This window comes from Zootoca vivipara, chromosome 8 (genome assembly GCF_965207765.1).
Source record: "Zootoca vivipara chromosome 8, rZooViv2.hap1.1, whole genome shotgun sequence".
NCBI classification, from domain to species: domain Eukaryota; kingdom Metazoa; phylum Chordata; class Lepidosauria; order Squamata; family Lacertidae; genus Zootoca; species Zootoca vivipara.
Window position 1 is genome coordinate 85,233,900 of NC_142591.1, and position 24,916 is coordinate 85,258,815.

The 24,916-nt window shown below is 48.6% G+C and overlaps 1 protein-coding gene across 2 annotated transcripts; it reads left to right on the plus strand.

Annotated features, from left to right (window-relative positions):
• The first annotated feature begins 561 nt into the window (after positions 1-561).
• On the plus strand, positions 562-24,701 carry NAPRT (nicotinate phosphoribosyltransferase). 2 transcript variants are annotated; one of them, XM_035125811.3, is made up of 13 exons: positions 562-878; positions 6,561-6,688; positions 7,770-7,852; positions 9,138-9,268; positions 10,201-10,316; positions 10,627-10,820; positions 13,162-13,302; positions 15,646-15,730; positions 17,595-17,675; positions 18,741-18,843; positions 19,666-19,823; positions 21,489-21,596; positions 22,766-24,701. In XM_035125811.3, the coding sequence occupies exons 1-13, from the start codon at positions 638-640 to the stop codon at positions 22,823-22,825; spliced, it is 1,629 nt and encodes a 542-aa protein (XP_034981702.3). In that variant the 5' UTR covers positions 562-637; the 3' UTR covers positions 22,826-24,701. The 2 variants fall into 2 exon arrangements, with proteins under 2 accessions (XP_034981702.3, XP_034981700.3); XM_035125809.3 differs by lacking the exon at positions 562-878 and adding an exon at positions 3,302-3,501.
• The last annotated feature ends 215 nt before the right edge of the window (positions 24,702-24,916 follow it).

A 24,916-nucleotide genomic window follows, 5' to 3' on the forward strand; every position in this document is an offset into this window, starting at 1 on the left:
AAACTTGGGTCTCCAGCTACAATACCCATCTTCCCTATTGGACTACAATACCCATCTTCCCTGGACACTGGTCTTGCTAGCTAAGGATGATGGGAGTTGTCGTCCAAAAACAGCTGGAGACCCAAGTTTGGAAAACGCAGATCTAGTCCAATCCCGTGCAATGCGGCAATATGCAGTTTCCCCCATGCGGGGATCGAACCTGGAACTTTGGCGTTATCGGCACTTAATCATGGGCGTAAACAGGATTTACGGTATGTTGCGGGGTCAGAACATCAGCCAAGTATTTTTATTGATGGTGCGTGCAGCTGCCCCCCCCCCCCCGCCCACTGAATGCTTAAGGAAAAATTAAGAAGTGGGGTGGTTGGTTGATGGCTCGTGGTCCCCCTCCTCTGCGGACCCCCGAGAAGCTTGCAAGAGGTTGGAGAGGGAGCGGCATGCACCGCCATCCCTTCCCGGGTCTGGCGCGCGCTCTCCAGCTGCTTGCCCTCGGCCTACATCTCCCAGGCGCCTTAGGGGGGAGGCGGCGCCTGCCCTCCTGCCGCCCCGCCCAGGGCTGCCCCCTTGGCACGTGGGGCAGCAGGAGCCTGGTGTGCTCGGCGCGCCTCCGAGGGCGCAACAGCGGGCGCGTCTCGGTGCCATGGGCGAGCCGGGTCCCGGGGCGGAGGCGCCTCCGCCGTGGCGCCGCGGGTCTCTGTCGCTGCTCACCGACCTGTACCAGTTCACCATGGCGTACGGCTACTGGCGGAGCGGGCGGCACCGCGAGGCGGCCGCCTTCGAGCTCTTCTTCCGCCGCTGCCCCTTCCAGGGCGCCTTCGCGCTCAGCGCCGGCCTGGCCGAGTGCCTCGCCTACCTGCGCGCCTTCCGATTCTCCCCGGCAGGTGAGCGCGGGGTGGGGTGGGGGCGCGCGCAAAGGCTTTGCAAGGAAAGGAAAGGAAAGGAAAGGAAAGGAAAGGAAAGGAAAGGGTGCAGGGCGCGGGTCCTCTTCCCAGGGAAGCACTCTGCACGTGGCCAGAGGCTCCGCGCTCCAGGCATCCGCGCAGCTGAACTGATCGATCGGGAGGAGGCGGGAAAGAAAAAGCAGCTTTTTCAGGGCTGAGGTCAGTTGTGGAAGCTGATGGGGGGGGGGTGATAGTCGGAATAAATGGCCTCACCGATGCATGCTCAGATATGCCTGTACTGTACCTGCGACATTGCAAGCCGTCAAAGATAGGCGGCCGCGTCCAACTAAGTTGGAGGAGCCCCGTTGGAATGAATGGACTTAAGTTAGGCATATAGCGAACATCATTGATAGCATTATTGATTAAATTCGTATACTGCCCTTCATGTGAAGCTCACAGGGCAGAGTTCGCAACATAATGCAAAATGAGAACTCAAAATGCACAATAAAACCAAATAACAACAACACCTTACCCTTCCCACAAGCATTCATGAGAAGAGAAGACTCCCTGGAAAAGACCCTGATGTTGGGAAAGATTGAGGGCACTAGGAGAAGGGGACGACAGAGGACGAGATGGTTGGACAGTGTTCTCGAAGCTACGAACATGAGTTTGACCAAACTGCGGGAGGCAGTGGAAGACAGGAGTGCCTGGCGTGCTATAGTCCATGGGGTCACGAAAAGTCTGACACGGCTAAATGACTAAACAACAACAATACAGATTTTAACTAAAGCCTTTAATGCCAGTATTGTACCGGCAGAATAAACCTACAAATAGCCTGGGATTTAAAAACCACCTGTGGAATGTTATGGAGGCGGGCTAAAAATAATGGCGTTGGATGTTCTCCAGGAGTTTCAGGATCACACTGTGCTTCTGACTTGGGTATCATTCAGGTCTTCGGTACTCTTTCCGCTCTCTCCAAAGTCTTTGTGGGGAGAGAGGCAGAGGGGAGATAAAAGATCAACCCCTCAATCTTGCCAGGAGTATCAGCGCTCCAAATTCCTTCTGTGTTAGGGCTGGTTAGGGTTCCTGACCAAAGGCTACTTTCATTGCACATCTGCCTGCTTCCTTGAGCAGCTGAGTCTGAATTCCCAGCCTGCCCTGTTGTGCAGTTTAACCTTCCTAATTCGTGAGGTTCGAAGGTGGTGGTTAAACTGCTTTGCGGAGCGACTGGCTTGTGTATTGAGCGTATGCCTCTCATGGGGCTGGTCCGACTTCCTGGGTTGCAGGATTGTCCTGCCAAGTGAAAGGGGAGCCAATTCTCAGCTGTGTTGAGAGCAACCTTGCCGGGCCTACTTCTGCTCTTCACATAGCTGGGTAATGGACTCCCTTTTACCTTAGGCCAGGCATCTCCAAACTTCGGCCCTCCAGATGTTTTGGATTACAGTTCCCATCTTCCCTGGCCACTGGTCCTGTTAGCTAGGGATCATGGGAGTTGTAGGCCAAAACATCTGGAGGGCCGCAGTTTGGGGATGCCTGCCTTAGGCCTTAAGAACCCCATGTACCGTAGCTCAAAAGGCTGCATGTTTTCACAGCACATGGATCTTGCAGAAGACATCAGAATGCATGCAAAAAATTTTAATTTGCTCGAGCCAGTCTGATGGGTGGCATATAAATAACGAATTTTATTATTATTATTATTATTATTATTATTATTATTGTTAAAGTGTGGGCGAAGGTATTTATTTAGTGCCTGGTGGGACAATGGGAAGTCCCTGCCCTGAGGAGGATACAATCTAAAAATTGATATGAGAAAAATGACAGAGGATTTGGGAGGTGGGTGGGAAGTGGAGGGAGGATCTAAGAGCCTGCAGGATCAGGCCAGTGGCCCATCCAGTCCACCATCCTGCTCTCATAGTGGCCAACCAGATGCCATTATGGGAAACATGCAAACAGGATTTGAGCATGAGAGCAAATCTCCTTTCCTGTGGTTTCCAGCAACAGGCACTCAGAAGCATTGCTGCCCCCCACTGTGGAAGCAGAGCATGTGACCACTGTGGCCCTGATCTCTCTCCCCCCCCCCCCGCCCGGTGCACTTTCCTCTCCAGCTCTTTTTCAATCGTGGCCTGACATTTTCCCATTTGGCAGACGCCAGACCATGTGCTAAGTGAAACATTTACTTCGCCAGAGTATAAAGGCTTTGCAGTTGTTTCCTGATGTCGTGGGGTTTCCCCGAAGGCTGCTGGCATCTTTCCCGGCTAACCTTTGATCACCAGGGGAGAAAGAACCTGCTCTCTATAAGTTTCCATAACTTGGAACTGGGAATGGAGACGGCAAGGGATAAAGAGAGGAAAAGAGGCTGTGCTTGACTGAAATTTGGGCGTGGGAGACAGGAATGAGTCCAGCTATGCAGCGAAGGCTGTTTGTGTTTGCGCCACCCAGCCTTGCCTTAGGGCCGGCCCTGTCCTGGTTCATAAGAACATCAGAAGAGCCTGCTGAGTCAGGCCAGTGGCCCATCTAGGCCAGCATCCTGCTCTCACAGTGGCCGACCAGATGCCTGTGGGAAACCTGCAAGTGGTACCCGAGCACCAGAGCATCTCTCCTCACCTGCGGTTTCCAGCAACAGGTATTCAGAAGCATCGCTCCTTCCAACTGTGGAAGCTGAGCAGAGCCCTCCTGGCTAAGCAGCCATCGATAGCCCTCTCCTCCATGAATTTGTCCAATCCTCTTTTAAAGCCCTTTAGGTTGGTGGCCTCCCTGCCTCCTGCAGGAGGGAGTTCCGCAGTTTAACTCTGTGCTGCAAGTAGTGCTTTCTTCTGCCTGGTCTGATTCCCCCGAATCTTCATCCCCGCTCGCGGCTTCCTGTTGGCTACTTTATTTTGTCAACCGCTTTGCATCCAAATGGCTCCCAGGTGTGTGATTTGTCCTTCGGCCGGTTGCATCACATCCCAGCATGAGTTTCTTCCCTTTGTGGTTTGGGCTGTTGTTGACTGGAGGATGCTAACAAAGTCCAGGCCCATGGATGAGTAGAAATAATGAGGCTGGGTTTTGCAAAGAGAACAGATGGGGAAAAAAACAATGAAGAGTGGCTGGGGGAACCCGGCCAGATGGGCGGGGTATAAATAATAAATTATTATTATTATAAACACAGACCTTCTGAAAGTATTTAGGATGTGTGTGTGTTTTTTGTGTGTACGTCTGAGAGCACTTGTCCCCATGGTTTTTTGTATTATAATTTTTTAATTAAATTTCTAAAATTTCACAATTTAACTTCAAATCGAATAATTACATGGCTGAAATCATTTAATGTGTCAATACGAATGGAAGTTGTTAATATTGCAGTTGCTGTATAAGGGATTGTTATTTTGACTGGAGTGTAATTGAAATTACATAATAAGATTTTGGAATGCAGAAATAAAGTAAATCGTCAAACCATCAATACTAGCATGCGGGGGCGCACCTAAATTTTATAATTTGCCTTCTGAATGATTGGTATTAGTAATTGTATTATAATTTGGCACTGTTATAATGAGGCTATTATTGGATTATTGTAATTGAAAGCAAATTTATTATTATTATTACTATTATTATTATTATTATTACATTGCTTCGTAAACTGACTTCTGACCCACACCTCCAGGTTCATATAGAATCATAGAATCATAGAGTTGGAAGAGACCACAAGGGCCATCCAGTCCAACCCCCTGCCAAGCAGGAAACACCATCAAAGCATTCTTGACATATGGCTGTCAAGCCTCTGCTTAAAGACCTCCAAAGAAGGAGACTCCACCACACTCCTTGGTAGCAAATTCCACTGCCGAACAGCTCTTACTGTCAGGAAGTTCTTCCTAATGTTTAGGTGGAATCTTCTTTCTTGAAGTTTGAATCCATTGCTCCGTGTCCGCTTCTCTGGAGCAGCAGAAAACAATCTTTCTCCCTCCTCCATATGACATCCTTTCATATATTTGAACATGGCTATCATATCACCCCTTAACCTTCTCTTCTCCAGGCTAAACATACCCAGCTCCCTAAGCCGTTCCTCATAAGGCATCATTTCCAGGCCTTTGACCATTTTGGTTGCCCTCTTCTGGACATGTTCCAGCTTGTCAGTATCCTTCTTGAACTGTGGTGCCCAGAACTGGACACAGTACTCCAGGTGAGGTCTGACCAGAGCAGAATACAGTGGTACTATTACTTCCCTTGATCTAGATGCTATACTCCTATTGATGAAGCCCAGAATTGCATTGGCTTTTTTAGCTGCTGCATCACACTGCTGACTCATGTCAAGCCTGTGGTCTACCAAGACTCCTAGATCCTTTTCACATGTACTGCTCTCAAGCCAGGTGTCACCCATCCTGTATTTGTCTATATTTCAGTCTGTATTTCAGACTCTTATCTATTACAGAAATATCTCTAATACAAGTCACGTCATCATTTTTCTCCCTCTGCTCCCATCTCTAATGCTGTCCGCGATTTCATTTCACTATAATGCTTTTCCAAACAGGTCAAGAAGGGTCTCCAAAACACTTGTCCCTGTGTATATGTGCGTGTTCATTTTGCTGTAAAATGATCTCTTTGCTGTAAAAGAATCTCAGAAGAGAATTAGCAAGAGGTCTATAATGCAAAAATACAGTGTACAAATCAGCTAAAAGTGTTCACCCACAACAGACAATTAAAAAAGAGGAACACTGCAGCCTTTAATTCCCAACCAAAAGGCAAATGCCAAAACCATCACCTCTAAAAACCCAACCGTATCAACACCCACATGCCTAAGAGAATAGGAACACCTAGCTAGCAATATTCACGGCAGGAGAACCTTCTGGAAATTGGCAGCCATCACCGACAAGGTCCTTGTCCTCATTCCTACCCTCCAAGATTCCCTCGGAGGTGGCACGCGGAGAAGGACCTCCGATGATGATAAGCCACATGTGATTCTGTAGCTTGTCGTTCTTGCAAACAGGCCCTGAATGCCAACAGTTGCCTGTCCCGATTTGGGATAGACGTCTGCCATAGGACTCAGTCAAAAATATGCAGTCATCCCTCGGAAGTTGGGTGGAATCCATTCTGGAAGTCCATTTGACTTCCAGAACGTTTGGAAACCAACGTTTGGACGTTCGGCTTCCAAAAATAGTTCACAAACCGGAACACTCACTTCCGGGTTTGTGGCGCCTGGGAGCCAAAACGTTTGAGAACTAAGCTGTTTGAAAACCAAGGTACGGCTGTACGGATTTCTGGAGATGTGACAGGATTGGACAAGGAGATCCTAAGCTGCATCCTAACTGTTCAGCTCAGTCAAATGCTACCTGGAGAAAAAGGTAGCGTCCGTGGATCTCTTAATTTAAAGGCTCAAGGTTTTTCCCCCCTCTGAAAGGCTTGGGCCAGCTCCTTGCTCCTGAACAGGGTTTGGATCTGGCGTGAGTTTTCTCCAGCTTGCTTTAAACCAGCTTCTGTTGCATAGGGTGGCTCCCTTAAAAGCGGTTGATTGCGTGATGCTCAATATAAAAAATCGGCTTCTGCTAGCACCATTTTAAAGAAAACAGCAGCTGGGAAAGCCGAAAGGGTGTTTAGTTTTGGTTTTTTTAAAAAAATTCAGCTTTTCTGGGCATCGTCCCTTTTCCTTCAAACTGTCCCTTGGAAACTTCCCCTGTCGCTCACGGTTTCTTGGTGTGGATCTTTCCTTTCCAGACATCGAGTATCTCGAATCTGTCCTTCCCGCCACCACAGAGACAGCTTTCTTCGATTACCTGCGCACGGTGGATGCGTCCGAAGTTTCCATCTCCTCCGCTCCAGAGGGATCCGTTGTTTTCTCCAGGGTGGGTGATTTCAAAGAGTAGTTTCTACCTGTGAGGTGTTGATCAGGCAAAGGCGTTTGGGGCCGTACATCAAGAACATCTCGCATCTCACACACAAGCTCACAAAGCCATCTTCATACCTGATAGGAAATGCATGTTTGCACATCTGGTGGGTGGGACCAAAAGTCTTTGCTGTGTTGGTGTTGGCCTTTAAAGACCTAAACGGCCTCGGTCCTGTATACCTGAAGGAGTGTCTCCACCCCCATCATTCTGCCCGGACACTGAGGTCCAGCGCCGAGGGCCTTCTGGCGGTCCCCTCATTGCGAGAAGTGAGGAACCAGTCAGAGGGCCTTCTCGGTAGCAGCACCCGCCCTGTGGAATGCCCTTCCATCAGATGTCAAAGAAATAAGCAGCTACCGTATCTTAATTTTAAAAGACCTCTGAAGGCAGCCCTGTTTAGGGAAGCTTTTAATATTTAATGCTGTATTGTTTTAATATTTGATTGGGAGCCACCCAGAGTGGCTGGGGAGACTCAGCCAGATGGGTGGGGTGGGTATAAGTAACTAAATAAATTTATTTTTGGCCAAGTTGGAATTTGTTTCGGCTACATTGCAATGTAAACATACACACACTGTTCCACTCACAATACAAATAAGCAAAGAAACCCACCCATAATTGACCTCCCCTTCAGCTACACATCTACAAATTTAGCAATTTAATGGCCCAAGGGGAAAAACTGTTCCTGTGCCTGGCTGATTTTGTATATGAAGACCTGTAGCGGCGTCCAGATGGGAGTAAATCTAGCAGATGATGGCAGGGATGTAAAGGACCTGCTGCAATTCTCTCTGCTCTCTTCTTAACTCTGGTAGCATAGATTGACTCTATTGTAGGCAAGCTAGCACCAATTACCCTTTCTGCAATTCTTACAGCTCGTTGGATATGTAACGATTATTATTATGCAGGAGCTTTCGGATGCAGAAAGACACAGGCTTGTAGGGGGTGATGGATGGAGTTCTCTAAAACCATAGCAAAAAATGACAGGTCCTGATTGGTTTCAAAGGGGTTCTGTGTTACAGGTGTGTTTCTGAATTCCTTCCTGTAGGTGCCGGTGCTGCAGGTGAAGGGTCCTTTGCTAGTGATACAGCTTCTAGAGACCACCCTGCTGTGTTTGGTGAACTACGCCAGGTGAGGATGTGAGGGGGGGGGGCGCAGAGGACCTGCTTGTCTTCCAGCCTCTGTGGTTTGGTTAACATTGGACGGCAGGATCTGTCGCTCTGAGACTATAATCAGTGCACATCGCCCATGTGGACTCTAGACTTGGGGGTATGGGGTGGCCGGGATATTCTCCTAGAGGCCGCTTGGCAGGTTGCCAGATTCCTACACGGAAGTCGCTTCCCGCAAGCAGAAAACAAAGGAGCCCTCTGGAGCAGAGGGGGCAACGCTCGACGCTTCTGCACATTAAAAAAATTGCTGCGTGTGCCCAGTGTTTGCAGCATTGTTGTAAATTCCATGTGGGGATCTGCAACTGGTGAAACAGGCTTCTGTTAGGCCTGGGGGGCAGCACATTTTCCAAAGCTTTGAAAAAGGGGGAAACAGGTGCTTTTGCGTAGGGGGCTGTTTGAATGACTGGAGATGTAATAAAGGTAAAGGGACCCCTGACCATTAGGTCCAGTCGTGACCGACTCTGGGGTTGCGCGCTCATCTCGCATTATTGGCCGAGGGAGCCGGTGTATAGCTTCCAGGTCATGTGGCCAGCATGACAAAGCTGCTTCTGGCAAACCAGAGCAGCACATGGAAACGCCGTTTACCTTCCCGCTGTAGCGGTTCCTATTTATCTACTTGCATTTTGATGTGCTTTCGAACTGCTAGGTTGGCAGGAGCTGGGACCAAGCAACGGGAGCTCACCCCGTCACAGGGATTCGAACCGCCGACCTTCTGATCAGCAAGCCCTAGGCTCAGTGGTTTAGCCCACAGCGCCACCTGGGTCCCTGGAGATGTAATAATTGGGCGCAAATGTCTCTCTAGAGATGCATAGAGGATCTTTGTGGGACTGTGTGGAGATCAGGGAGGGCGCATTCAAACATTACTCCATCTGAACGTTAGGAAAACAGGTTTTCTGGATCGAACCCACAGCCCAGTCATTTCCCCCTCTTGGAGGTTTTCCCCCTTTCACCTGCAGAGAGATGATTACTTGTGTTCCTCAGCCATGCAGATGTTATTGGGCTCCAGGCCCCATCACTCCCAGCCAGCAGGGTCAGGGGTGGTGGGGGTTGTGTTCGAGCAGGCACCCAGGAGGGCACCACGTTGGGGAGTCCTGCTCCCTCTAGACGCTCTTTCTAACCTGCACTTCCATCCGAGAGCAAAGAAGGAAAAATCCCAGCAGTGCATTAAGGTAAAAGGAAACCCACTGCTGTGTAGGAAGGCAATAAAAGGATCGGTTAATATTCAACCTGAATTTTCCCTCCTGCAGCCTCGTCGCTACGAATGCTGCCCGATTCCGGCTCATAGCAGGCCCGGACAAGAAACTCATGGAGATGGGGCTGCGTCGTGCGCAGGGACCGGACGGGGGCCTCTCTGCATCCAAGTATTCGTACGTGGGGGGTAGGTTCTGACTCGTGACCCGCCCTTCGCTGGCCACTAGGCGGCACCACCTGCCTTGCCCTTGCTGCTGTCACCAGAGACTTCCTTTTGGGGTTTTGTCTCTGCCCATGCCAGCATCGCAAGGATCCAAAGAGCTCGTAAGCCAGGTTTGAGAAACATCTGGGGACTTCTGGATGTTGCTGGACTCCAGCTCCCATCAGCTTCAACTTAGGTGGCCAGTGGTCAAGGATGATGGGATTTATAGTCCAGAAACGTCAGAAAGGCCGCATGGTCTCCACCTCTGCTGTAAGGGAAAGAGTGATGCTTGGAGATTTGAGGTGGAGACCTGGAGCAGGAAAGGACAGCCTGGCTGAGTTTGGATATGGGGTCTGATGGATTAGGGGCAGTGCTTATTGCAGAAGCCCTTGAGCTGAGCGGAAAATAGCCTGGCCCCCTTAGTTTTAGCTCCTCCTCCTGAGATTTTTATCCTTCCCCCTTAAAACCCCGAAAGCAACATCACTTATTCACAGTTATGGTCACAATTAGGGGTGTTTTTTGTTTTTCCTTTGTTTTGTGCCTCTTGCTGACTTTTTGCAGATATACTCTCCAAATTTTATATGTCTATATTAAATAAACAACCCTGAAAAAGGAGGCCAAAGCCTTCAAGCCATACCTCAAGACTCGACGGCCGCGCCTGTTCTGAAAAAGACTTTCCCTTCCCAAGCGCATCCTTCCTCCTTTCTTCGTACTGCTTAACATGGGTGAAAACAGTACACTGCGCTTGCACCTTTTGTGTGTGCGATTTCATCTAACAGCGAGATAGCCTATGCTTACCCATGGAGGCTCACTTCCGATTTGGTTCCTGCTGAAGGCCTGGTGGAAATGGGTCCTGGGGGCCACCCACGCACGACTCAGCCCCCCCCCCCACCTGACACGAGTCCCTTCTCTTCCAGGGTTCGATTTTACCAGCAACGTCCTGGCCGGGAAGCTCTATGGGATTCCGGTGCGGGGAACTGTCGCTCATTCTTACATCTTGTCCTTCACCTCGCTGGCTGAGGTGAACCCGCGGGTTAGTTTTTTTTTCTTTTTCTTGGAGGGGGGACAGGTTGCAGAGGCATGTAGAATGTTTCCACCTCTTTTTAGCTTTTCCTTCGTGTTGATTTTATCTTCTCGAAAGAGTGGCTTCTCCTGCTTTTTGCTTCTAAATCTACCGTTTGCTCCTCTTTGTAAACCTGTGGTTTTTGCTTTTTTAAAAACAATCAAGCAGCGCGTAAGTTTTACGGAATAAATGCACGAATGAGATCGCTGGGCGGGCGGTCCGGAATCCCAAGGTGGCGACCTGGCCTGGATCGTGACAGCTCCTCTGTTCCTCTCTGTAGACCCTGATCCCACGCCATGGAAAGGAGCCTGTGGATTTTCTGTCCTTAGTGGAGACGTGGCTGAGCCGGGTTTGCCAACTGCTCCAAGCCCCGCTGGAGACCGTGAACCGCGGGGAGCTGGCCGCCTTTGTCTCCTATGCCATCACCTTCCCACAAAACTTCCAGGGTCTTTTGGACACCTTCTGCGTGATGAAGTAAGCTCTGCGCTCCAAACCTAAATCCGCTATTCTTTACTGCGTTCACACCCCACCTTTTTTCTCCAAGGTTTCTTGCTTCCCGCCTCGTTTAGTCCCCACAACGACCCTGTGAGGTAGGGTAGGCTGAGAGGCAGGGACTGAGCCCCAGGGCCACACACACACAGTGAGCTTCATGGCCGAGTAGGGATTCGAACCCTGGTCTCTTCTCAGGCCTGGCACTCTAACCACTGTACCACACTGTGCTGAGGCCAAATGCTTACGATCTGAGGTTGCGTTGGGCTTTGCTTAACTGTCCCCAAACGTTTAAAAGCTGTACCTTCTGACAAGTGGGTGTGCCCCTAAAGGCGACCCATAGAGAATTTTAGAAGTGGAATTGTAAATTCATAGTGGGAGTTAGATCCGACCCACGAGTGCAATTTCTGGCTGGGAAGTTCTCTTGCACAAGTCATCCTGCTCTTTTCAGTAAGTGTTGTGCGGGAGGAGGGCAACCAAGATGATCAAGCGTCTGGAAACCAAGCCTGATGAGGAACGGTTGAAGGAGCTGGGTAGATGGAGCAAGCTTCATTTTCTGCTGCTCCAGAAGGTAGGACCCAAACCAATGGATTCCTAGTGCAAGAAAGGAGATTCCGGCTAAACATTAGGAGAAAACATTCAGAGGGTAAGACGTGTTTGCCAGTGAATTCTTTAGTAGTGATTCCTGCATTGCAGGAGGTTGGGCTAGAAGACCCTTGGGGGTCCCATCCAACTCTACAACCCTATGATTCTATGACAGCTTCCTGTGGGGCTGTGCCCCATGGCAGCTGTTGAGGCCATGTTGCCTCTGGCCTTGGGACTAAGCTTGCAGGAGAGTTTTCAAGTGGCTATATGCTTCCATCCTTGTTCATTCAGTGAAAGCAATGGCGAATAAGTTTAATGCTAAGCTAAAATGAAAAATGAAAAGAAAGACTGCTGGGGTGTGCCTTGGCAAGCCCAGCCACTGGCCTTTACCCAGCTCCCTTCCGTCCTTTCTTGTTGTTTGTGATTGGATTGCTAATGGGTTTTCTGGAACGCACTTTGTTTTCTACTCTGGCCCCAGAGGAAGCTGCTTTGCAGAGGGGGGTGCTAGATTTATTCCTCCACCCCCCATCCACATCCTTCACTTGCTACGGTCTTACTACGGACTGCCGAAAGAGAAAAGGAAAAAAGAGAGGCCTGCCAGAGGGTATTATTCACCATCGTGCCCCGCTAATAGTGAGCTCGCCTGGTGCGTGTCAACAGGACTGGAGGCAAAACAGAGCTAGAGTGGTACCTTGGTTCCCAAATGCAAAAAACCCGCAAGTTAAGTGTTCCGGTTTTTGAATGTTTTTTGGAAGTGGAACATCCGATGCGGCTGTCGGCTATTGTTTCCAGGGCGCCTGCACCAATCAGAAACCACGCCTTGGCTTTTGAACATTTTGCAAGTCAAACGGACTTCCGGAACGGATTCAGTTTGGCGCTTTTGCTAATTCGCGTTTTTGTTTTTGAGGCTTTTTCGGTTCATTTGTTTTTTGTGACTGTGTGGAACCCAGTTTAGCTATTGATTGATTGTTTGTTTGTGTGACTGCGGAAATGGATAAAAGCCCCCCACCCAAACAATGACTGTCATCAGGGCAGGTAAGAAGAATGAAGTAAATTTAATTTTTATCATCTGCAATACTGTCTTATTTATTTTATAGTACAGTACATTGATTATTGTTTTTATTTTATGGATCAATGGTCTCGTTAGAGTAAAATCCATGTTAAATTGCTGTTTTAGGGGTTGTTTTTAAAAGTCTGGAATGGATTAATCCGTTTTGCATTACTTTCTATGGGAAAGCGTGCCTTGGTTTTGGAACGCTTTGGTTTTGGAACGGATTAAGTTTGAGAACCAAGGTACCACTGTACTAAGAAATGAGAGGGGAGCTTTTGCCATACTCTGCTGAACCCAAGACTTGCAGAAGTACAAAGGCACACTCGGCAACCGTGGAGGGTTGGGTGTTAGTTGGAAAAAAGGATGGTGGGAATACGCTGCTTATAATCATAGAATTATATCGCTGGAAGGGACATTGAGGGTCTTCTAGTCCAACCCCCTGCAATGCTCTAGCCCCAAACAGCTTGTAATATCCTGGTCAGTTTGAACCTTGAACCGGGGACATGCCACTTACATGCGGGTGACGCAATGCCACATTTTCTTCCAGGCCCCGCTTGTGATAGCCGAGTGGAACCTCCCTGCTCAGGTGCAATGTAGCTGAATGGCAAACGTTGGTGCAACCTGAGGAGGATTTCCACCCAGTTTCGGGACTCTCCTTATGGTTTCTTGCAACCCCTTTCCCACCCACAGGAGCGGCATCCCGAACTTCTGTGCCGTCGCCTTGGCGCTGGACGAGCTGGGGTATCGAGTCATTGGCGTCCGCCTGGACAGCGGGGACCTGGCCAAGCAGTCGGTGGAGATACGGCGAGTGTTTCGGACCTGCAGCAAGCAGTGAGTGTGCGGCTGTTTCCCCTCGCCTTCCCCCCAGATTTGACCTGTCCAGGCGGAGACATTACTGCGGAGCTGATGCTGGTGATCAAGCCTCTGGCCCGATTCCTGATTCCAGCCAAACTCTGGTTCATTTCCTTTGCTTCTCCTGTTCCTCTGCAGCCTGTTTCACCGCCAATGCTTAGGCAAGGGGTAGAGAACCTCAGGCCTTCACTCCAAACGCAGCCCTCCTCTCTCCCTTGCCCTCTGGGCCCTCCTCTCTTGGGAGAAGGGCCACAGCTCAGTGGTAGAGCATTGGCTTTGCGTGCAGATGGTCTCGGGTTCAATCGCCAGCATCTCCAGGTCTTCTTTGGCTATCACTTGTTGCTGAGTAAGATTGTCTTCCATAAACACGGTTTTAACAGTGAGTCCGTAAGTGACCGTGGAGGCCAATTCTGGATCCACACGTCCTTCCACAGTGGGGACATTGGTTTCCAGGCAGGAGTTGATCCCGGTGAGGGTTTGCCAAGCGTGCCTTCCTCCCTTGCGTCCTGAGATCGAGTTTCTTCAAAGCCCATGACACCTTTGGTCAAGGTTGTTCTCCAACTGGAGCGCTCGCAGGCCAGTGTTTTCCAGTTGTCAGTGTTTATACTACATTTTTTAAGATTTGCCTTGAGACAGTCTTTAAACCTCTTTTGTTGACCACCAGCATTACGCTTTCCATTTTTAAGTTGGGAATAGAGCAGTTGCTTTGGAAGACGATCATCAGGCATCCGCACAACATGACCAGTCCAACGAAGTTGATGTTGAAGAATCATTGCTTCAACAGTTAGCAGGGCATGCTCTGAAACCCTGGATTGTGGCTGCCAGTCCATGTGGACGATACTGAGCTAAATCACAGAATCTGACATAGACATCCAAGGAAGCTGAATGTCAGAAGGTTCAGCACAGATACACGAAACAGTTTCTTTTCACAGCACATTGTTGAACTGTGGAACTCCCTGCCACAGGAAGCAGTGATGGCCACCAACTTGGGATGGCTTTAGTAGAAGATTGGGCAAATTCTTGGAGAAGAGGGCTATCGAGGGCTGCTAGCCAGGATGGCTATTCTCTGCCTTCATAGCTGGAAGCAGTGATTCCTCTGAAACCCAATTGCTGGAAACCGCAGGAGGGGAGAGGGCTCTTGTGCTTGGATCCTGCGCGCGGGTTTCCCACAGGCATCTGCTTGGCCAGTGTGAGAATAGGATGCTGGACGAGATGGGTTCCCTTTGGCCTGATTCATCAGCCTCTTGTGATCAGGGCGGATTTGATTTAAATCAAATCAATTTAAATCACGATTTAAATCAGTAGTCAGTAAGACTTGGGTTTAAATCTTTTTTTCTTTTTTCTTTTTTACAGAAAGACTCATTCCTGCTGGTATAATCTTAATATTTACAACCAGATGAAGGTTTCAGTTTTGGAATAATAAATTTTCAGAGTAGTTTTTACAGTTATATCAAAAATCACTGATTTGGTTATACTATTAGAGATACATAGACAGATAATTACGACATTATTGTGAGGTTTAATAAGTTAACTCTTTATATTTGGACAACTTTTCTGCTGTACTTTATTGGGAGGAGAAAAAATAATCATTTCTTTAATAACAATTTAAACAATTTACTTAACTGAAACAGGCATGTCCAACCAGTAGATCGTGATCTACCGGTAGATCCCCGGCTGATCCTGGAAGATCATGGGACCCTTATCGATTGTGGGATTCATAGAATCATAGAATCATAGAGTTGGAAGAGACCACAAGGGCCATCCAGTCCAACCCCCTGCCAAGCAGGAAACACCATCAAAGCATTCCTGACAGATGGCTGTCAAGCCTCTGCTTAAAGACCTCCAAAGAAGGAGACTCCGCCCCACTCCTTGGTAGTAAATAAAGTTTACCAAAAGTTAAACAAATAAAAGCTGAATAACTCTGGGCAATCCACCCACCCCACACAGGGAGTGGATTCCAGTCTCTTGGGAGTTGGACGTGACTGAACTAAAACAATGACATTATACCATATGTATCCATGTTTGTTAACTGACGTGGTTAAACAATTTTTTTAAAAAAAACTTAGACTGAGTTTTAGCACACATGAAAATTTTAAAATAAATCCTTATTTCCTGATGAATAGCATTTGGACTATAATGCAACTTAAATAGAAAACTATCTTTAGAAAGATTTTTCCTCCAAAAGCATTTTATTTAAACAAATCCAATTTAATTTTTTTTAAAAATTAGATTTTTAAAAAATCTTTTTTAAAAAATATTTGATTTTGATCCACCCTGCTTGTGATGTCCTTACGCTCCTTTTTTGCTTGTCTTGCCATCCAGCTTTCAGGTCCCCTGGTTTGAAGCAGTCCCCATCGCCGTGAGCAACGACGTCAGCGAAGAGAATCTCCGGGAGCTCTCTCAGGAGGTGAGAACATGCTTGCTCTTGCTCAAGTCCGGGGTGTGTGGGATGGGGAGACTCTCTGCGTCTTGGCGAGCAAATAATTGCAGCAGCTAATAGCAATAATTACCCGCAGCAGCAGCATAGCTCCAATTAATCGGTGCTCCAAGGAAGCCCTGTAAACGTTTGGCCTGGCCAGGTAAGGAAAAGAGGTCACAGACATTCAGTATTAATTTAATATTAGTTTATTATTTATACCCCACCCATCTGACTGGGTTTCTCCAGCCACTCTGGGCAGCTTCCAACAGAAATATTAAAAATACAATAAAGCATCAAACATTAAAAACTTCCCCAAACAGGGCTGCCTTCAGATGTCTTCTAAAAGTCTGGTAGTTGTTTATTTCCTTGACATCTGATGGGAGGGCGTTCCACAGGGTGGGCGCCACCACCGAGAAGGCCCTCTGTCTGCCTGGTTCCCTGCAACTTCACTTCTCGCAGGGAGGGAACCGCCAGAAGGCCCCGGGAGCTGGACCTCAGTGTCCGGGCAGAACGATGGGGGTGGAGATGCTCCTTCAGGTATACTGGACCGAGGCCGTTTAGGGCTTTAAAGGTCAGCACCAACACTTTGAATTGGGCTCGGAAACGTACTGGGAGCCAATGTAGGTCTTTCAGGACTGGTGTTATGTGGTCTCGGCGGCCGCGCCCAGTCACCAGTCTAGCTGCCGCATTCTGGAGCTACCTTCAATGGTAGCCCCACGTAGAGCGCATTGCAGTAGTAGCTATCCTGGTCTTTTCTGGGTCATCCCAGACAAAGATTGCCGTTTTTCTGAGTCATGCTGGGTGATGCAGCGGTTTCACCCTTGAAAGCCGAGCGATTAAGTAGATTCCACATCAGGCATGTCAAACCTGCAGCCCTCCAGATGTTTTGGACTACAATTCCCATCTTCCCCAACCACTGGTCCTGCTAGCTAGGGATCATGGGAGTTGTAGGCCAAAACATCTGGAGGGCCGCAGGTTTGACATGCCTGTTCCACATGCAAGACTTTGAAGATGGTTCTTCACTTGCAGGATGGCAGCTACCGTATTAAAAGCAGCACCGTGCATGTATACTAAGTCCAGTGCAATGCCTTTCTCTCCCTTGAGCCCAAGAGAGGGTCTTCTTGCTTCCAAAACTCCTTCGTCGCAGTGCGTAAGCCTGTCGGTCCGTAGCTCTGTCTGTCCGCACAAACTTCTCTGGGCACAACGTCTCCACACTCTGCAAAACAACACCATCAGCTTGATTGTAAACCACAAGCAAAACTCAGAGCGGTAAAACGAAGCATTTACCAATGTGAAAAACTGAAAATAATGTTAAGACTTTCGAAAAGTTAAAATAGTGATAGTCTGAAAAAAAGATTAAAACACATAACAGCTTTCTAAACAACATGTTGCTTTACAGTGTCCTGTGAGCTGCTCGGTGATTCTTTTTATAATATAAAGTGGTCTAAAACATAAATAAATACGATTCTCCCCGTATTGCAGATGATCGGGGGGAGACTGAGGTTGAGATGGTTTTATTTATTTATTTGTTTGTTCATAACATATGTTTATGAATCATCTTTTGAAACCTAATTATTTTTCCAAAGTAGCAATTATGACTTGCCCAAGTACCGTAGGCTGAGAGCTGAGGGCCTCTGGTCTATTTCGAACAAGCTGTTCTAACTTTTACTCTGCCAGCTCTTTTTCATGGCAGGGGAAGGCGTTGAAACTGACCTCCCTTTGAGTTTCTAAGACTTTTGGCATGTTCCCGAGGCCAGTGGCTGCCGCGTGGGACGCAGGGAAGCACCTGCGATGCCTATTAGCCAGAGGGCGGACAACTCAATTGTTCTTTTTTGCTGTGTCCTCTTGCCAGGGGAATGAAATAGATATGATTGGCGTGGGCACCCACCTGGTGACGTGCCCGCTTCAGCCGTCGCTGGGCTGCGTCTACAAGGTAAGGCAGCTCTTCCCCAATGACGCCCTTGCAGGGCCGGAATCTCTTGGGCGCTGCGGTTCGGGTCAAATCTATCCTCTAATGATTAACAGAGGGGGAAAGAGAGTAACCTTTATGAGCCTGCTGCCGTGATGTAGGGGGATGCATTGAGAGACAGAATCTTGCAAATGTATAAGCCAGCCTTTGGCAAGCTGGGGCCTTCCAGGTGTTTTTGACTACAATTCCCATCAGCCACAGCCTGGCTGTGGCTGATGGGAGTTGTAGTCAAAAACACCTGGAAGGCCCAAGCTTGCCAAAGACCGATAAAAGCAGTATCTACTAGCAGTTGAGGCATTAAAGGAGGACTTGGGCTGGGTCTCCCTCCCTCTCTCCCTCCCTCTCTCTCTCGTCGAAACAGCATCCCCTAACTCAGATGCATAGAAATCTATCCTTTGGGTCATGGAGGCTGATCGCTATGCAGCACCCAGATGTTATATGGAAGCTCTACCTTTCTAAACCACTAGTAATAGCGCCCTGCACATTTTTAAATCTTGAGGACTAGAAGATTGCTTCTTTTAACGAAGGCAAAGCTTTTCACATTTCTGCAGCCTGCATTTCCTTCCTAATCTCACCCTGTGCAGATTAATGCTGCCACATTAATGGTATCCAAATATAGGCCATTCCGGGAGCCTTGGGTTCTGTATGATACATCTTCCTCTTCCCCCCCTCCCCCCAATTTACCTACCTGCCTGCCACCTCTCTCTGCTCCTTTATTCCACCATTAAAGCTCCAGGAACTGCAAAGAACAAAAAGTAGATTGGATTCCTTGAAAGAGATTCCGTCTCAGCACTGTATTTAATAGAGTGGCCCACATTCCTTCGTATTTAATAGGGTGGCCCACATTCCTTGAAAGAGATTCCGTCTGAGCACCGTATTTAAGAGGGTGGCCCACATATTCCCGTGGTGCATTTACCTGCCTGCCTGCCACCATCCTGTCTCCCCATCTTTCCCTTCATCGGTATTGCCATTATCCTAAACAAAAACCAGGTTGCTTCCATGAACAACTGCCTGTCCCTCCGTCCGTAGCTGGTGGAGGTAAACGGCTCCCCAAGACTGAAGGTGACGGAAGACAAAGAGAAGACAACCTTACCTGGAAGCAAACAAGTCTACAGGCTCTGGGATGCTGCAGGTGAGATTTTGGGGACTGATTGAGATGCCTTCTGTTCTCAGAGTCCATTGCTCTCTGTCTAACCAAAGAGGTTACAGGTAGATAGCCGTGTTGGCCTGACACAGTCGCTCATACCTATGACAAACTTAGTTGGTCTCTAAGGTGCTACTGGAAGGATTTTTTTTATTTTGTTTTAACCAAAGAGGTGTTATAGGCCCAGAGGTCTAACAGAAGTCCTCAGATCTAGAGGGCAAATAGTTCTCTATCAAGGTCCCTTCCTCAAGTATTTTTTGCTTGGCTGGAAATCAAAGAATCATAGAATTGAGTTGGAAGGGACCCGAGGGTCATCTAGCCCAACCCCCTGCTGTGTAGGAATCTCAGCTAAACATCCATGACAGATGGCCATCCAACCTCTGCTTAAAATACCTTATGAGGAATGGTTGAGGGATTTGGGTATGTTTAGCTTGGAGAAGATGAGACTGAGAGAAGATAGGATAGGCCTTCTTCAGCTATCTAAAAGGATGCCACATGGAGAATGGAAGAAGCTTGTTTTCTCCTGCTCTGAGAGGTAGGACTCGAACCCATGGGTTCAGGTTACAAGAAAGGAGATTCTGACTAAACATTTGAAAGAACTTCCTGTGGCTAAGAGCCATTCAGCTGCAGAGAACAGCCCTTGGGGGACCGTCTGTCGGGGATTCTTTAGCTGTGATTCCTCTGTTGCCGGGGTTGGACTAGATGACCCTTGGGGGTTCCTTCCAACTCTACAATTATGTGGTTCTATACCTGGCCTTTCACTGCCATTGCTCTCTTTTGGTCATGCTTCTGCCCTTCTTTTGCTTGCAGGCTTCCCATGCATGGATCTCATGACTTTGGAAAAGGAACCCCCTCCAAGGGCCGGGCAGGAGGTGGACTTCTGGCTGGTGGGAACGACCCAGGAAGCTGGAAAAGTGACTCCTTCAGCAGTCGAAATGCTGAACCGCGTCTACCTCAAAGATGGGCAGGTGGGGAGGTAGACCCTTGTGGTCTTCTCTTTGCAAGACTTCGTGTGGGCCGATGTTGGTTTGCATTTAGGGCTGCCTCTGAAGACGGTTCGGAAACTTCAGCTGGTGCATAATTCAGCGGCCAGGTTGCTCACCGGACTGGCAAGACGGTTTGAGCATATTACACAGATCCTGGTCCGACTGCACTGGCTGCCAATTAGTTTCCGGGCCCAATTCAAAGTGCTGGTTTTGACCTATAAAGCCTTGAATGGCTCAGGACCACAAGACCTCAAAGACCGCCTCTTTCCATATGAACCTACCCGGACCTTGAGATCATCTTCTGAGGCCCTCCTTTGTGTGCCCCCTCCTTGAGAGGTCCAGAGAACGGGGCCTTCTCTGCAGTGGCTCCCCATTTGTGGAATGCTCTCCCCAGGGAAGTTCACCTTTCACCTTCATTATACACCTTTAGGCGCCAAGCAAAAACATTCCTTTTTAACCAGGCCTTAGGTTGATTTGATTGACGTCCTATGTCCTTTTAAAACGGGGGTGGCTCTTTTGGGGGGAGGGGCTATTGGGTTGCTGTTTTTATTTTTATTATGTATTTTGTGGTTTCATATTTTGATTTTATTCTGTGAACCGCCCAGAGACCCATAGGTATAGGGCGGTGCAGTGGTACCTCGACATCTGAACGCCTCGACTTCCGAAGGTTTCAACTTACGAAGTTGGCAAACCCGGAAGTCTCTTCGCCGTGCGCGCGTTCTGCGCATGCGCAAAGTGCAAAATCACACTTCGCGCATGTGCAAAATGGACGCTTCGACATACGAAGGTTTCGACTTAATAAGAGCGCCAAGGAACGGATCGCCTTCGTAAGTCGAGGTACCACTGTATATAGATTCAATGAACAACAACAACAATTTATGCCAGCCTGCAGCATATAGAGTATTGGTACTTGCCTTGTGTCTTCTGGCCAGGGTGGGGTCAGAGCCCAAATGAGAGAGAAGTAAAATATTTCTGGGCTCATCAAAGATCCCAGTTCTCACTTGGATGGTCAGTTTGGGTGCAGAGAGTTGGAGGAGGAAAGCAGTTTCTCTGCCTGTCCACGTGACTAAGCCAGGCAGAACAGCTGTTATTCGGGGATGCTTAAAATATAAAAAATTGCTGTGTCTTTTACCCTGGATGGCACCTTCCTCTCTCCCTAAGCAGGGTTAAGTGGCATGCATCCATTGCAATGCTAAATAAACCTCCTGTTTGACTGATGGTTGCATTCTTCACTGTCCAAGCTCTGAAGCCGCAGGATATTGGGTATTGAACCCCAATATGAAGAAAGGAGATTGTGACTAAAAATCAGGAAGAACTTTCTGGCGGTAAGAGCTGTTGGACTCTCCTTCTTTGGAGGTTTTTAAACAGAGTTCGGATGGCCATCTGTCCTGGATGCTTTTGCTAAGATTCCTGCATTTCAGGGGGTTGGACTAGATGACCCTCGGTGTCCCTTCCAACTCTACAATTCTGTGATTCTCTATCCCCAGCACCATATTGTTCTTTGCCTCAGACGATCTTGGGATCGTCTCTGGTTGGAAGACAGTTCCCAGCTCCTGAATTAGATAAGATTTTGGTCTGCTCTTATGATTTTATTCCCAATTCTAGAATATTTTGAAATGCTTTTCTTCTGCCTTTCCCACCCCAAAGGTCTGCCAGCCACTCCCCAGCCTTGTGGAGATCAAGAGCTATGCCCAGGCCTCGCTGAACAAGCTCAACCCTGCGCACAAGAGACTGAAGGAGGCAGAGACCTACAAGGTACTAGCGGGCCTAACGGTGCCGATTCAGAATCTCTTAATGTGGATTCACTGCATCCTCTTAAACCAAGGGGTTCCCGAACTTGGGTCTCCAGTTGTTTATGGACTACAAGTCCCATCATTCCTAACTAGCAGGACCAGGGGTCAGGGATGATGGGAATTGTAGTCCAAAAACAAGGGGAAACAATGCTTTAAACGGTCTTGCCCAGAATCACACAAATTGTAGACAGCTAAAAGTGTATGGTCTTTTAAGCTCTCTGCCTTGTTTTTCGGTGAAACCCTCAGAACCAAGGCCGGATTGAGGTTTGATGAGGCCCTAAGCTACTGAAGGTAATGGGACCCTTTAGATGTCCAGCTGTCCTTTATCAACAACAAATTGCCGCTGTCTTTTGTGTTGAATAGATGCTATATGGTAATTTATGGACCTAAAAGGTATCTAAAGCCATTTGCGCATGTTGCCATGCAACCAGTCCATGCAGAATGTAGGCACCCTATATATAGAAAGGAGCAAACCAGAGATATTTTAGGGAGCAGGCGAGCAGGCAGGGCCCATGACTTACATCATAGGAGCCTACGCAACACAAAACACTGTTGCTGGATGTAGGTTTTATATGTTTTTATCTTATATTTTGGAATTTTACATCCAGTTTTTTTCCCTTTAATTTTTTTTGGGGCCCCCAAGAGAATGGGGCCCTAAGACAAAGCTTGTTTAGCTTATACGTAAATCTGGCACTGCTCGGAACCGAACCCCCACGTAAGATGCGATCATACTGTGCTTGGCATTCCCAGGGATCGAACCCACCCCAGTGCAGATCCTTTGCCCTCCTGCTAAGCCAAAGCACTCCCTCCCTGCCTGAATAGCTCAGCTGGTTAGAGTGTGGTGTTGAGAACGCCAAGGTTGCAGGTTCAATTCTCCATATGGGACGACTGCATATTCCTGCATTGCAGGAGGTTTGCCTAGATCAGGCATCTCCAAACTTCGGCCCTCCAGGTGTTTTGGACTACAATTCCCATCTTCCCCGACCACTGGTCCTGTTAGCTAGGGATCATGGGAGTTGTAGGCCAAAACATCTGGAGGGCCGCAGTTTGGGGATGCCTGGCCTAGATGGTCCCCATCTCCTACAATTCTGTGATCTATGATCCCTCTTTCTCAACTTCTCCTGTTCTCAGGTGGCTGTGACAGAAAAGCTCCATCGGCTTCTCCTCGATCTCCAGAGAGGCAGCCAGTGACCCGCAAAGCCTTTTCCCGTGCCCAGGAGTGGGGGGGGGCAGCACCCCCTCTGCGTCGTGCCTTGGATCCTGCTCCCAGCCGCCGCCGCCTCATCATCTACAGATGCAGCGCCTTTCCTGTGCCTTGTCTTAAGGACTGAAACTGCCCCTTTGCACTCACGGATCTGTCTAGGAATGTATTGCACACTGCCCATGTGGGAATTGGGGGGGCTGGGAGCAAACCTCATGAATGGAGAACTTGAGGAGCACCTGCGGGACAGGTTTATGCAGGTAGAATTCAGTTCAGGGCGATGGCAGGCTGGTTGCTATTTTCCAGTGGGATTCAAATTACGTGCTGGCAGATTCAGGTGGCACAAGTTGGTTGGGAGGCCTTACACAGCAAACCTTCCCCCCCCCAAAAAAAAGAAGACTGGACTTTTTGCAATAGTAGGGCAACGCTTGCTTTGACTCCAGGTCATCTGAACTCCCCACGAACAAATGAGGGATGCTCATTCAATAGCCAACGTTGCCTCATCTACCTGCAACCAAATCAGGATGAATTCTCCATAAGCAGGTTGCCTGGAAGCACTCAAAACACTACAGCGTGTGCAGGTAAACTGATAATTGCCTTGAAACTGGAGCAGGCAAACAAGAGGCAAAATAGTGGTCCAGGAAAATAGGGACATGGGCTTTCCAGTGAGGATTTCCCCACAGGGTTGGCTAGCCCTGCCCCCCCCCCTCAATATTCAGCATTCTGACAAGAACAGGTGGGAACTGCAACAAAATGTTGCAGTTTATCCCCCCCCCCCAGCATCCTCCCAGGTACTACGAACTGCAAGGGTCTCAGTTAGATCCACACACCCACACACCCAGCTGTCAGGGCTGGAGTGAAGATGCAGGTCAGCAAGAAAGGAAGCAAATCTCTAACGCTAGTGAAGTTAACTCTATTCAATGAAAGGAGATGCAACTCTGCCTAGTGGTCTCAGCAAACCTCAGCCCAGGTGGCCCTGCACCTCTGGAGCATTTGCCAGGACTGAAAGTCCCTGCCTCCCCCCCTCTCTAAGCCTCCCCCCCTCTCCCAGGTGTTTCCCAAGCAGCCTCAAACTTCTTTTCCGCACCTCTGGCCTCTGTTCTGCCCTCTGCATTGTTCTGTGCCTTATTGGAGACCGGGGGGGCGGGGGGGGAGAGACTCCCTGGATTTTTCTGACATCTCTTGACCCCCCCCCCTCTGCTTCAGCCTTGGAGTCTGAACTGCTCCCTGTCGCAGCCTCTTCCTGCTCACTAAACCCAGTCGCCCCCTCAGCATTCAGCATCTCTGACCTCTCCTGTGTCTCGCCACCAATGCCTTAGGCTGAGCCTTCTTCCTCCGGGGTTTCCCTTTTCTTTGGGGGGGGGGTTTCCCCTGGCAGGTGCCTCCCACCACTCCTCTGCTTCCAGCCACTCCCTGACACCCATTTTCCTTTTTCAATGGACTCTTGACATTCCGTGGCATCTGCCGAACATGCTCTGTCCTTATCGGGCTGGGTTTATGTGCTTGTGTCCCCCTGCTCACCAATGTACTACTGCAAATCTTGCATTAAGATAAGCACCCCTCTGGTTCCTCACGGGTCGTTTTGACTCCATTGCTGCTGCTGCTGCTGCTACCAACTTCCTGAGTTTGGTGACAGAGGTAGGCTGCGATTCTAAACAGGAGCATCCAAACTGGACTAACCTATTGTGGCCTAAACAGATTAACAGTGCCTTGAATGTTAGCAATCCTGGCTTATATACCTGTATGAGAACATACTAGGACTGCATGTACGCTCTTAATTTTTGCGTGTGGCTTAACGATCAAATTGCACCATAGTCTTTAGGGGAAATGACTCCGTTTTCAAATAAATGCATATAAATCTCTGTACGCAAGAGAAATGAATTATGCAGTCCTTATTCTAGACGTGTGTGTCTTTCTGTCTGTTGCAATATGGATTTGGAATATATGGTTTTTGCTATGGATTAGGTTCTGCCCTGGCAAGATGGAGAAATAACTGATTTGCACCCACAGCTGTTGGGGAAAGCATGAGTTTAGTCAAGTTAGGGGTGACGAAGCTTTGACCCTCCAAATGTTGCTCAACT

What these genes read in the sequence shown, in the direction of transcription:
- NAPRT (XM_035125811.3), top strand. Translation starts at nt 638, where the DNA reads ATGGGCGAGCCGGGTCCCGGGGCGGAGGCGCCTCCGCCGTGGCGCCGC. An exon ending in GATCCGTTGTTTTCTCCAGG is followed by an intron (nt 6,689 to 7,769) that starts GTGGGTGATTTC and finishes TCCTTCCTGTAG; the next exon opens with GTGCCGGTGCTGCAGGTGAA. An exon ending in TTTCGGACCTGCAGCAAGCA is followed by an intron (nt 13,303 to 15,645) that starts GTGAGTGTGCGG and finishes CTTGCCATCCAG; the next exon opens with CTTTCAGGTCCCCTGGTTTG.